This window comes from Lathyrus oleraceus, chromosome 1 (assembly GCF_024323335.1).
Source record: "Lathyrus oleraceus cultivar Zhongwan6 chromosome 1, CAAS_Psat_ZW6_1.0, whole genome shotgun sequence".
NCBI classification, from domain to species: domain Eukaryota; kingdom Viridiplantae; phylum Streptophyta; class Magnoliopsida; order Fabales; family Fabaceae; genus Lathyrus; species Lathyrus oleraceus.
In genome coordinates, this window is record NC_066579.1 from 390111251 (window position 1) to 390124143 (window position 12893).

Consider the following 12893-nt stretch of genomic DNA (forward strand, 5'->3'; position numbering starts at 1 on the left):
ATGGATTACAATAAGAGAAACACCTTGAAATACTCTTTTAAGAATTTTAAGTTGGATGACCTAAGGAAGCTAGGAGCTTTGGTTGAAGATCAAGAGGGGTTCAAGGACAAGTACGGAAGGCTATTATCCTTATTGAGAATCCAAGTGAAGGATGGGCTTCTTTCTACGTTACTACAATTCTATGATCCGGATTACCATTGTTTCACGTTCCCAGATTATCAGCTATTACCTACCTTAGAAGAGTACTCTCAGTTGGTGGGGTTACCTATTATGGATAAGTCTCCGTTCCCTTTCTTAGAGAAGGACCCTAAAGAGGAAGACATTGCTAAAGCCATATGCTTAAAGGTGTCCGACATCAAAGGCAATATGATCGCCAAAGGCGGAACTGTAGGGTTACCTACGCATTTCTTAATCAAGAAAGCCCAATATTATGCCGATCATTTAAGCATGCCTACCTTTGAAACAATCCTTGCTTTGCTTATTTATGGAATGCTACTCTTCCCAAGTTTTGAAGGATTCGTTGACATTAACGCCATCAAAATATTCATGAAGAACAATCCAGTACCAACATTATTGGGTAACACTTATCATTCCATACATCTCCGGAATTTTCATGGTGGAGGAATGATCACCTGTTGTGTGCCTTTATTATACAAGTGGTTTATTTCGCACTTGCCCAAGTCTTTTTTGAGTCTTGACAAGGGATTTTGGTCACCAAGGGTCATGGCGCTGACACACTCGGACATCGTTTGGTATAATCGTGTGTATGATGGAATACTAATTATTGACAGTTGTGGAGACTTTGCCAACGTACCTTTACTTGGTTTTAATGGAGGCATCAGCTACGATCCAGTCCTAGCTCACCGACAGTTAGGGTATCCCTTGAAAGAACCGCCTAAAAGTGTTCATGTGGAGAAAATCTTCTTTAAGGGTGACAAAGAACTTCAAGATCAGATTGTATCCGCTTGGCATCATTTGCACAAGAAGGGCAAAGAAAGTTTGGGAAAGCCGAATTGTGTGTCTATGGAACCTTATCTTCGTTGGGTCCGGGAAAGAGCCATCAAGCTGAAGATGCCTTATCCTCGCCAAGATCCTTTACCTCCTAGAAGAGAACCTGTTTTAGTATTCATGTCTGAAGCTGAAAAGTTGGAAATCGCTTTGAAGAGAGCACAACATGAGGCAGAAACGTGGAAAAATAAATATCAGGTTATCGTCAGTGAGAATGAAGAGCTACAAAAGCAGCTGCAGGCGAAGAATGAAGAAGTGCTTTCCTACAAAAAGAGAAGAATCTACGAGGATTTATTTTCCTCCGACTCTCCGCCTACTCGTTGAAGTCGTGGACTACGCTTCCTTAGGGCTTTCGTAGCTTTTATTTAGCTATTTTCTTGTTAAGATTTTTTAAGAATATTTATTTGTAATTCATTTTCAAATTAATAAATAAAGATCCCAGTGGTATTCCGCGATATTCGTAAAGGCTTGAATTCCATGAAATCTTTCATTCGCATTTTGCATCACATTTTGCATTTCATGTGTCTCCCGGTTGTCTCATACTCGGTTCTCTCGCGTACAGTTTCGTCACCCTGAATCGATACAATACTAGAGCTCAAGCTCGAAGAAGGATGGAAGAGCACGCTCAAGAGATGGATCACGTTAACAACGAGCTAGCAGACCTTCGAGGGAATGTAGGAACAATTATGGAACTACTTCAGGTTATCAATGCAAAGATGGATACTCAGCCTACTGTGGTTTCTGAGATTAACACTACCGCTGCCGTAGATCCACCGGTTGTTTCAGTTGAGAACCCGTTTCCTTATGGTCTTTCGCAGAGTTTCATACATCCGCCTATTGTTACGTCAGTTCAACAAACTATGCCGGTGGCACAAAGTGGTCAACAAGCCATGCCCGTTATACAGAACGTTCAACAGACTGTGCCTTTGGTTCCCGAGCCTCCAAAGGCGATCCCTACCTTCACACAAGCTAATGTCCATACTCGGGTGCAGCCTTATCTTAATGAGCCTGTTTATGAAATTCTGGATGATAATGATGAAGGGTACCAGCCGCGTGATAGGCTCTGTGAGGAGGTTGTTACTATTGATAAAAGATTAAGAAAGATGGAAGGAGACCAGATCTTTGGTGCTGCTGCTAGAGACATCTGTTTGGTTTCCGGTTTAGTTATTCCGCCAAAGTTCAAGACTCCGAACTTTGACTGCTATGAAGGGACTACATGTCCGAAAATCCATTTGATAATGTACTACCGTAAGATGGCTGCCCATGTGGAAAATGACAAGTTGATGATCCACTGTTTTCAAGACAGTCTGAAAGGTGCCTCGTCGAAGTGGTATTTAACATTGGACCAATCTCGCATCAAGTCTTTTTAAGATTTGTCTGACGCTTTCATCAAGCACTATAAGTACAACATGGACTTGGCTCCTGACAGGAGACAACTTTTGAGTATGACACAGAAAAGTTCTGAGACCTTTAAGGAATACGCCCAACGATGGAGGGAAATTGCTTCCCAGGTTGAACCTCCATTGACTGATAAAGAATTAGCTGACTGGTTTGTTGACACCGTTCGTCCTGAGTTCTATGAAAGGATGGTGGGTAGTGTAACCACGAATTTCACTGATATTGTTGCTGTTAGAGTAAAGGTTGAATTAGCTATAAAGAGTGGAAAGATGTCCAGTGGGTCTATCAGTACGACTTCGAAGGACCAAGCTAAGAAGACTTCCGTCAATCCTCAGAGAAAGAAGGAAGGAGAGACTCATGCTGTGTCTTCAAATAGGAGAAGGAATAGGCAGTATCAATATCCGCCACATTATGCCCAACCACAGGGATACCCGGTTCAGTATGCACCACCGCCATACGTGGCTGCTGTTGCACCATCTTTTAACCAACAAGCTCCACAAGCGCCCGTTTATCAGCCCATGCAACAGGTTCCTGGTTATCCGCCTCCGATTTATCCTCCTCCGAATTATCAACAAGCATCCAACGCTCAGGCGAGTCAACAACCGAGGAACCAGGCACCTCGCCAGAATGCTCCAAGGAGACTATACAAGACTTGTCCACCGATTCCGATGACGTTCACCGAGTTGTATCCTTACTTAGTGCAACGCGGTTTGGTCACTACTCGAGCTTTGGGACCGCCTCCGAATCCTTTGCCAGCCAACTACAACGCCGCCGCTCATTGTTTATTTCATGAGGGTGCGCCAGGTCACGACTTGGAGAACTGTTATGCTTTGAAAAACCTTGTGAGGGATTTGATGGAAAAGAAGATTCTGTCATTCAACGATCCGCCGCCCAATGTCAAAAGTAACCCTTTGCCTGACCATGAGGCTGTTAATGCCATTGATGCTTCGTCTGAAGAGAATTCTATCCTTGATGTAGCTCAGATTAAGACTCCGCTCAAGGCATTCCATTCAAAGCTGTTTAAAGCAGGCCTAGTATCTGTTTCCCATATCGGTTGTACGAGCTGTAAGGGATGTGATAAGGGTTGTGTTATGGTTCGGAAAGACGTTCAGAGATTGATTGATGATGGTTTTTTGCAAGTAGTTAACCAGGCGAAAGAAGTAGCTGCAATTGAGCCTACCTTCAACTTGCCAGAATCAAGGGGTAGGATACCAGTGTTTAATTTGCCAGCACCAAATTCTGTCATGCCAGTGTTCAGTATACCGACTCCCGTTACTCCAACAGTGGACCAGCCTAAACCGTTGATTATCCAAAAACCGAGTCCATTTCCATTCAGTGATCCCAAAGCAGTACCTTGGAAGTATGATGTAACCGCGATTGACAAAGAATCTGGGAAGGTCATTCCAAGAGAAGAAGTGAAGGTTGATGGTGAAAGTGTGACTAACATAGCTGGGGCAAGCAGGATGACTCGCAGTGGTCGCATGTACACTCCCCGTTTTGATGAGGCTCCACCTAGAGAGACAACTACTAACACTGCTGTGCCTGCCAGAGATAAAAATAAAGAGGTTGTTACTAATGATGAAGATGTTGAATTCTTAAGGATCATCAGGAAGAGTGATTACAAAGTCGTTGATCAGCTTCATCAGACCCCTTCGAAGATCTCTATCCTGTCTCTGTTATTGAATTCACCCGCTCATAGGGCTGCTTTGCAGAAAGTATTGACGCAAGCTCATGTCGCTCAAGATATTACTACCGGTCAGTTTGATAGTGTGATCGCCAATATTACCGCATGTAATACTCTTAGCTTCAGCAATGACAAGCTACCGAAAGAGGGCCCGAATCACAATCGTGCTTTGCACATATCAGCGAAGTGTCAAGAGGATAATTTAGCCAGGGTGCTTGTGGATACCGCTTCATCTTTGAACGTCCTACCCAAGAGAGTTCTTAGCAAGTTGGCCTATAAAGAGGCTATGGTGAAGCCTACTTCTTTGATTGTCAAGGCGTTTGATGGTTCTCGTAGAGCTGTGATTGGAGAAGTGGAACTTCCAATTCTGATTGGTCCGCATGTTTTCAATATCACTTTCCAAGTCATGGATATCAATCCCAATTATAGCTGTCTACTTGGAAGACCTTGGATCCATGCTGTTGGGGCCGTGACTTCTACCTTGCACCAAAAGATGAAGTTTGTAGTTGATGATAAGCTGGTGATTATTCACGGTGAGGAGGATTTAATGGTCGGTAATTTATCTTCGTTCCGTTATATTGAGGCCGATGAAGATGCGTTGGAAACTTCTTTCCAAGCACTTGAGATCGCCAATGCTGTGTTAGTGGAGGTCGAAGAGACTGTGGAAGGCCAGAGTAATCCATCTTTTGCATCCTTAAAGAGTACCAGATCAACAATTGACAGGGGCATTCCTGAAGGTTAGGGAGAGATAATCAACGTCAAGACCAAAACTGATCGCCACGGGTTGGGTTACAGACCAACTCATGATAAAGCTTCTACAAATGTCGAAGGGCGTCCGAAGTTTTTTCAAGAAGTTTTTGTCAGCAGAGGTTTCCAAGTCAATGCCATCAGTGACTATGATGAAGACGAAGATCTGAGTAACTTGGTATTCAAGAGCGATGCAGCTTTGAGCAACTGGGAGGCTATAGAGATTCCTATTATTTTTCCCGTTTCGAAGTAAATTAACAGTTCCATTTGTGTTTTCACATCCATAGCTCTGCCCAAGGCTATTGGATTGCTTTGTAGGGCCACCTTTCATTTTTAAAACAATTATTAATCAATGCATTTTGTTATGCTTCCACTTTGTTCTATTAGCATTTTTTTTTCTCGTTTTCACCTTTTAAAATGAAATTGGCAATCTTTTAAAAAGCTACAAAATAAAGCATTTCCACTCTCTTGTATCTTTATTTGAACATTCAATAAAACAAGCCTTTCAACATGCAGTGACATTACAACCCTTGTTGAATCCAATGACTCTATCATCTCTCCTGATTGGGATTCACCCATTTATCAAGCTGAAGATGGGGGTGAAGAGGATTTTGAAGTACCCGCAGAACTGACGAGATTGGTTGAGTACGAGTACACAAAGCTTCAACCGCACAGGGAGCAGGTAGATTTGATTAATCTCGGCACAGATGAAGACAAGAAAGAGGTCAAAATTGGCGCAATACCTGGGGTCGAGGTCAAGCGGAGATTGGTCAAGCTGTTGAAGGACTATGTTGACGTGTTTGCATGGTCGTATCAAGATATTCCAGGTTTAGACACATATATTGTAGTTCACAAGCTACCGCTTAAGCCAGAATGTCCTCCTATCAAACAGAAACTTCGAAGAACGAGACCTGACATGGCTTTGAAGATTCGAGATGAGGTTAAGAAACAGTTGGATGCGGGTTTCCTTGCAGTTGCAAAGTATCCTGATTGGGTTGCCAACATTGTTCCAGTGCCCAAAAAGGACGGTAAGGTCAGAATGTGCGTAGACTACAGGGATCTGAACAAAGCTAGTCCAAAAGACGATTTCCCATTGCCTCATATTGATACCCTTGTCGATAATACAACTAGTTTTGCAGTTTTCTCATTCATGGATGGTTTCTCCGGTTATAACCAGATCAAGATGGATCCCGCCGACAGAGAAAAGACTACATTCATCACTCCTTGGGGAACCTTCTGTTATAAAGTTATGCCTTTCGGTTTGAAGAACGCAGGGGCAACCTATCAACGTGCTATGACGACTCTCTTTCATGACATGATGCACAAAGAAATCGAAGTGTATGTGGATGATATGATTGCCAAATCTCATAACGAAGAGGAACATTTGGTTCATCTGTTAAAATTGTTTGAACGACTCCGGAAATATCAGTTGAAACTAAATCCCGCTAAGTGTATTTTTGGTGTCAGATCTGGAAAGCTACTTGGTTTCATCGTCAACCAACGAGGAATCGAGGTAGACCCTGATAAAGTCCGAGCCATTCAAGACATGCCGGCTCCGCAGACCTAAACCCAAGTCAGAGGTTTTCTTGGACGTTTGAACTACATCTCCCGGTTTATATCTAACCTGACTGCTACTTGTGAGCCGATATTAAAGTTGCTATGCAAAGGCCAGACTATTGATTGGAATCCTGACTGTCAGCGGGCGTTTGAAAAGATCAAGGATTACTTGCAAGAGCCTCCTATCTTAATCCCTCCTGTTCCTGGAAGACCTTTGTTCATGTACCTGACGGTTCTCGAGAAGTCTATGGGTTGCGTGCTGGGGCAACACGATGAGACTGGAAGAAAAGAACATGCTATATACTACTTGAGCAAGAAGTTCACCAATTGTGAAAACAGATACCCACTCTTGGAGAAAACTTGTTGTGCGCTAGCATGGGCTGCTAGGCGTCTCAGGCAATACATGATGTGTCATACTACCTTGTTGATTTCGAAGATGGATCCAAGAAAGTACATTTTCGAAAAGCCTGCTCAGACAGGGAGACTTGCTCGTTGGCACATGTTGTTATCAGAATATGACATCCAGTACGTACCTCAGAAAGCTATCAAAGGAAGCATCTTATCAGATTATCTTGCGGACCAACCGGTCGAAGATTACGAGCCTCTCAAGTTTGACTTCCCGGACGAAGACATTATGTGGGTAAAAGATTTCGAGAAGCCAGAGCCCGAGGGGGGTCCCGAACCGGGTCTCTGGTGGAAGATGATGTTTGATGGCTCCTCAAATTACAGTGGGCACGACATAGGCGCCGTTTTGATGAATCCAAAAGGTGGCTATACCCCATTTACAGCAAGGTTAGACTTTGAATGCACGAACAATATCGTCGAATATGAAGCATGCATCCTTGGCCTTGAAGCAGCTATTGACCTCCGAATCAAACTTCTTGAAGTAAGCGGAGATTCAGCTTTGGTTATCTATCAAGTGAAAGGTGAATGGGAAACCAAGAATGAGAAGCTAGTCCCTTACAAAGCCTATATTGTGGAGTTGATTAAATACTTCGATGAGATCAAGTTCGAGCATGTTCCGAGGTCTGAGAATCATATTGCTGACGCCTTAGCCATGTTAGCATCCATGTGGAAGGTCAAATTTGTCAATGCAACGCCACTCATTCGAATCGAACGTAGAATTGAACCCGCCTACTGTCTGGTGATTGAAGAAGATGAAACTGATGAAAAGCCTTGGTTTCATGACATCAAGAATTATTTGCTCACGCAAGAGTATCCACCGGATGCTTCTCATCTAGACAAAAGGACTTTGAGAAGATTGGCATCCAAGTTCTTCATCAGCAATGACGTGCTATACAAACGAAACCACGACATGGTTCTACTTAGATGTGTTGATAAACGTGAAGCCGATATGTTACTCCAGGAGATTCATGAAGGGACGTTCGGAACTCATGCCAACGGTTATGCCATGTCCAAGAAAATCTTGAGGGCTGGATATTACTGGTTAACTATGGAATCAGATTGCATCCAATACGCCAGGAAGTGTCACAAATGTCAGGTTTATGCCGACAAAATGCATGTACCTCCGGCACCGTTGAACGTTTTGACTTCGCCGTGGCCTTTCTCAATGTGGGGCATTGACATGATTGGGGCGATTGAGCCGAAAGCTTCTAACAGTCACCGGTTCATTTTAGTTGCTATTGATTACTTCACCAAGTGGGTAGAAGCCGCTTCCTATGCCAACGTGACCAAGCAGGTTGTTGCTCGCTTCATCAAGAGGGAGATTATCTGCCGCTATGGAATTCCGAGCCGAATCATAACTGACAATGGTACCAATCTGAATAACAAGACTATGAAAGAGTTGTGTGACAACTTCAAGATTGCGCACCACAATTCATCTCCTTACCGTCCTAAGATGAATGGAGCTGTTGAAGTCGCGAATAAAAATATCAAGAAGATCCTACAAAAGATGGTCAAGACTTACAAGGATTGGCATGAGATGTTACCGTTCGCTTTGCATGGATACAGAACTACAGTCCGAACTTCAACAGGGGCAACACCTTTCTCACTAGTATATGGAATGGATGTCGTCCTCCCCATTGAAGTTGAGCTACCTTCCTTAAGGGTATTGAGGGAAGCCAAGCTAGATGAAGCCGAGTGGGTTCAAGACAGATTCGACCAGCTAAACCTCATCGACGAGAAGCGTTTGACGGCTATGTGCCATGGTCAGCTATACCAGAAACGGATGAAGAGAGCCTTCGACAAGAAAGTCCGAATCCGTGAGTTTCAACAAGGAGAACTTGTACTAAAGAAGATCTTGCCAGTTCACAAGGACATGCGCGGGAAGTGGATGCCCAATTACGACGGTCCATTTGTTGTTAAGACAGTCTTCTCCGGAGGATCGCTAATTCTTACAACAATGGATGGAGAAGAGCTCGCACATCCTGTGAACTCCGATGCAGTCCGAAAATATTATGCCTAAAGAAAAAAAATAATACTATGGTTCGCTAAGTTGAAAACCCGAAAGGGCGGCTTAGGCAAAAATGAGCGTCCCGGTGGATTGAAAACCCGAAAGGGCAGTCCAGGCAAAAGTTAGGGACATGGCATTTCACTGCATCGGATGACACCGAACATCGCAGATACATTTACAGAAGTCCACTTCAAATCCAATCACTCTCTTCATGAGCAAGGTTTTGGGTAGTCTTAGTCATTAGGGATAGTAGGTCGTTGGATTCAATGTAACCTTTCCCATATTGCCAATTTAAAATTGTAATTTTCCATGGAGCTATGCCTTTAGCAAGTTACCATTCTTCAATAAAATTTACCTTTTGCTATTCAATTTCCTTGTTCACAGTATCTCCGTTTTATTTTGTTATGCAATTTGCTTTTGTTAATAAAATTTGAACGTGAAAAGTGTTTTCAAAACCAAAATAATTTTCTCGGAAATACATTTGGAAACAAAAGTTACTTTGACTCATGGAAATCTGTGAAGGATCTCTTCGCTCCCCGGTAAGTCTCGGTGTTGCATAAGCATTTGATCATTACCATCATATTCCCAGAGACAGTCCCCAGCGAGATTTTAAGTTGACAACACTTTTGTGATTCATTCGATAATCCCCAGTGACTCTCAAGACTGCAGAGATATCCCCGGTATCCTCCAAGTGATATCTATTCTGGAAGGCCCATCCTCAATGGGATCATCTGTTCCTCAGTAGAATTGCCTTACTTGCCTTAGGAATACTTCCCCCAGGAATGTCTGTTGAATTCTCCCCAGTAGGAAGCCGAGGTACTATTCCCAGGAAGTTGCTACGTTGTCTCCATGAAGTTGCGTAATTCCATATCGTCCCCGCGAAGCGGATATTTATCCCCGGAAGTCTCTGATCCTAAGAGTTCTTTGGCTGACTATGGTTCATGACAGTTATCCCCCACAGATAGTCCTGACATTGTATCCTCATGCATAAGTCAAAGATCCCCAGTGGAAGTCGTGATATCATACTCTCCAGTAAAGCCGTATCATATCCCCATATGAAAGTCACGATATTCTCTCCCTAGGGAAGTTATACTTTGAAGCCAAATTCGGTTCTCCCATCAGCTCTTCTTATCCCCTGAGAGGGGTACTGTTGCAGAGGTCCCCGGGTATTCCCATCGAAATGCTTATTTCATCTCAGGTCCTCCGCTCGTCGGTTTTGTCAGCATACGCATGAGCCTAAGCATTGCATACTCATTGCATGACGTTTTCATACACATTTACATACACAATAGTATACACTTTGGCATGCGCATTAGCATGTTTGCTATTCATCGTCATCCTTTGTCGTTACCTCCGAGTAACTAGGTTAGTCCGCTCTCTCCAAGTAGATCGTCAGCCTAAGCATAAAATACTATTTATTTCCAGCTAATCGCCACAGAGTTCAACCCTCATGGACGATGGTTATTTCAGCTATCTTTCCGTGTTAGGATAAGATAATCCCCATTTGAGGTTATTTCCCCAATGGAGTCTTTCTAGCCCAGTTCTAGATCGAACTTCGGTCCCGTCGGTCACTGAACCTACCTGGACGTGCATTTATTTTGCACTATCTTTCAAGGAAATCATTTACAATCCTTTGCAGACAAGCGACAGTTCCCAGCCGAGGAGCGTATCACCTACATCAAACCTTAAGACGTTGAGTCGCCGCACTCATCCTTGAGCATCCCGCCGTGGACATATCCTTTCCTAAACCTTGAGAAGGTGAGTCGCCGCACTCATGCTTGGGTGTCCCGCTGTGGACATATCTTTTCCTAAACTTCAAAACGTGGAGTCGTCGTACTCATTCTTGGGCCTCCCGTCGTGGACCATTTTATCCTTTAGTAAAAGAAGGAACTGGATCATGTTTAGGGTGCCGACCTTGAAGTATGAAGAAGTTCATTTTATCCTTTAGTAAAAGAAGAATCTGAATCGTATTCCGGGCGCCGACCTTAGATATGAAGAGGTTTATTTATCAGATGAGTGACAATTCCCTCCAGCGGAGCTCATCAATCAATCAATTTTTCATCTATTATCCACAGATAAGCAACAACCTCTTTATTGGAAAGCTTATTTAGTTTGGCATATAAGTCCCTTCCAACGATAAGTGGCAGTTCTCTCTCGAGAAAGCTTATTAGGGCATTTCCCATTAAAGTCCATTTATTTTGGCATACAACCGGTTTTACCCCGTATATTTCCTACGGATTCCTAAAAATTCCGTTTGATCCTGTCACGAGGGAGAGTTTCCAGAAGCTCGGAGGTTATGCTTTGCTCAATGCTCCAGCATCTTGTTAATCGATCCTACAGTCGTGCCGATCCTACTTTTTTACCCTAGAGTATCAGCCGGTCACACCTGAACCTGTTGATCATTTACTCTCAGATATTCCCCAGTGGAGGCCATTCCATCGGTGCCATCTCCATTGAGGATCCCGTTTTACCATTCCCTTTCTAAAAGTTACGGTTGGTCGTGCTCGCACCAGTTGACCATCATCTTTAGAATTCCCCGTGTCACACTATTTCCCCAGTGCGTCATATTCCCTAGTGTGGTTCGTTCATTGCGTCTGTCCCCTGTGTCGTCGTATCGTCTGTATCATTGCATTTATCATTCCATCATCCGCATCATACGCATCATAGCATGGTCAACATTATTCTATTCCGTTTTGTCCCTAGCAGTGCATATCGCCGCATCTAAGGGCAAAATTTTCGGTTATCTATATTTAAATCTCTCCACCGTGATTTCTCGAGTCTCTGCCGCTCAAATCATCCGGTGTAGCTATTTAAATAGGGGCAACTGTAATACCCCAAATTTTACCCTCAGATTAGTCGATTCATGTCACATGTCATCTCATTTTCGCATCAGCTAACTATTAACGGGTTGTGTAGTTTTGTTTCGTTTTGCAGAAACCGCGTCTGGTACACTTTAGTTGTTAAAGGGCAAAATGGTCATTTTCACGTTGTTTACTGACAGTCCTCGAAGCTAAGTTATCATCAGGGATTTATTGAATAATTAGGGCCTTCGATTCCGAGTTTTTTATTTTATTTTCATTTTCTTTGAGGATAAACAGAGATGCACGGTAACTTTTGGCATCAGGATTTTTGAGATACGGTAATTAATTCAACGGGCTGAGACTCTGTCGTCAATTGAGTTCCGAGACATTTATTTTGTCACTTGGGTTGGAGTATGTTTGAGACATTAAGCTGGTTCGGTTCAAATCGGGACAAGATTCCATGCGGCGGAATTTCTGTTTTAATCAGTCTATTTTTCTGTTCTTCTGCTATCTGCCAGTTATTTTTGAAGCCAAAGCAGTAGAAATTCTGATTCGGATTCGGGTTTTGATTGTTGTTTGATTGAGGTTTATGGGCTGAATTGGTTTATGGTTGGGTATTTTATTCAGAGACGCAAATTGAATTTTAATGCGGAATATATTTCTGTTTTCACTGTTAATCGGTTTTCTCTGCTTCCTTCCTGTTTTAATTCGTTCAAGACTATCATCAATTCTATCATCAAGCGCGATTTAATTTGGAAATATTGGATTGGAACTGAAGGTTACATCATGTTTTAAGCAACACGGTGTGAGATGACGAAGTTTAATTCATTTGGGTTTTTCTGGAATTTATTCATATTGGTTTCATACGGTGAAGTTGGTTTTATTATTAATCGTCTAAATTTAACTGATTAATTTCATTCAGAGAATTTTGACCAAGTTGATTTTTAATCAGATATTGTTTTGGGTCGTTTGGTTGCGACAAAATTAAATCATGGAAAGAAGAATTAAACGTTGTTCTTGGGTAGAAATGTTTGTGAATTTTATTCATAAATAATTTTATTACAAAATATAAAAGGAAATACATTTTGATTTTTATTTCTAGGTCCTATGATCTTCATGCCGGTTCTTCATGTTTCTTCATCCGATGTTTCCTTCCGTACCTGCACACAGACAAAGAACAGAAAAGTGGAGTAAAAAATGTTAGAATTTATTTTGACACCCTCAGAAAAATGTCATCACTGGGTGTCGGGAGGGCACGACAATTGCCGAAACCAACTCCCATTCC

General features: G+C 42.7%; 2 protein-coding genes across 2 annotated transcripts; both read left to right on the forward strand.

Moving 5' to 3' along the window:
* Positions 1-1332, forward strand: LOC127109586 (uncharacterized). Its single transcript, XM_051046058.1, has one exon. It carries the CDS (start codon positions 1-3, stop codon positions 1330-1332), a length of 1332 nt encoding a protein of 443 aa, XP_050902015.1.
* Positions 1333-1619: 287 nt separating this feature from the next.
* On the forward strand, positions 1620-2378 carry LOC127109602 (uncharacterized). Its single transcript, XM_051046059.1, has one exon. The coding sequence runs from the start codon at positions 1620-1622 to the stop codon at positions 2376-2378; it is 759 nt and encodes a 252-aa protein (XP_050902016.1).
* The last annotated feature ends 10515 nt before the right edge of the window (positions 2379-12893 follow it).

Excerpts from the sequence above, each read along its gene's own strand:
- LOC127109586 (XM_051046058.1), top strand. The coding sequence starts at position 1 with ATGGATTACAATAAGAGAAACACCTTGAAATACTCTTTTAAGAATTTT.
- LOC127109602 (XM_051046059.1), top strand. The coding sequence starts at position 1,620 with ATGGAAGAGCACGCTCAAGAGATGGATCACGTTAACAACGAGCTAGCA.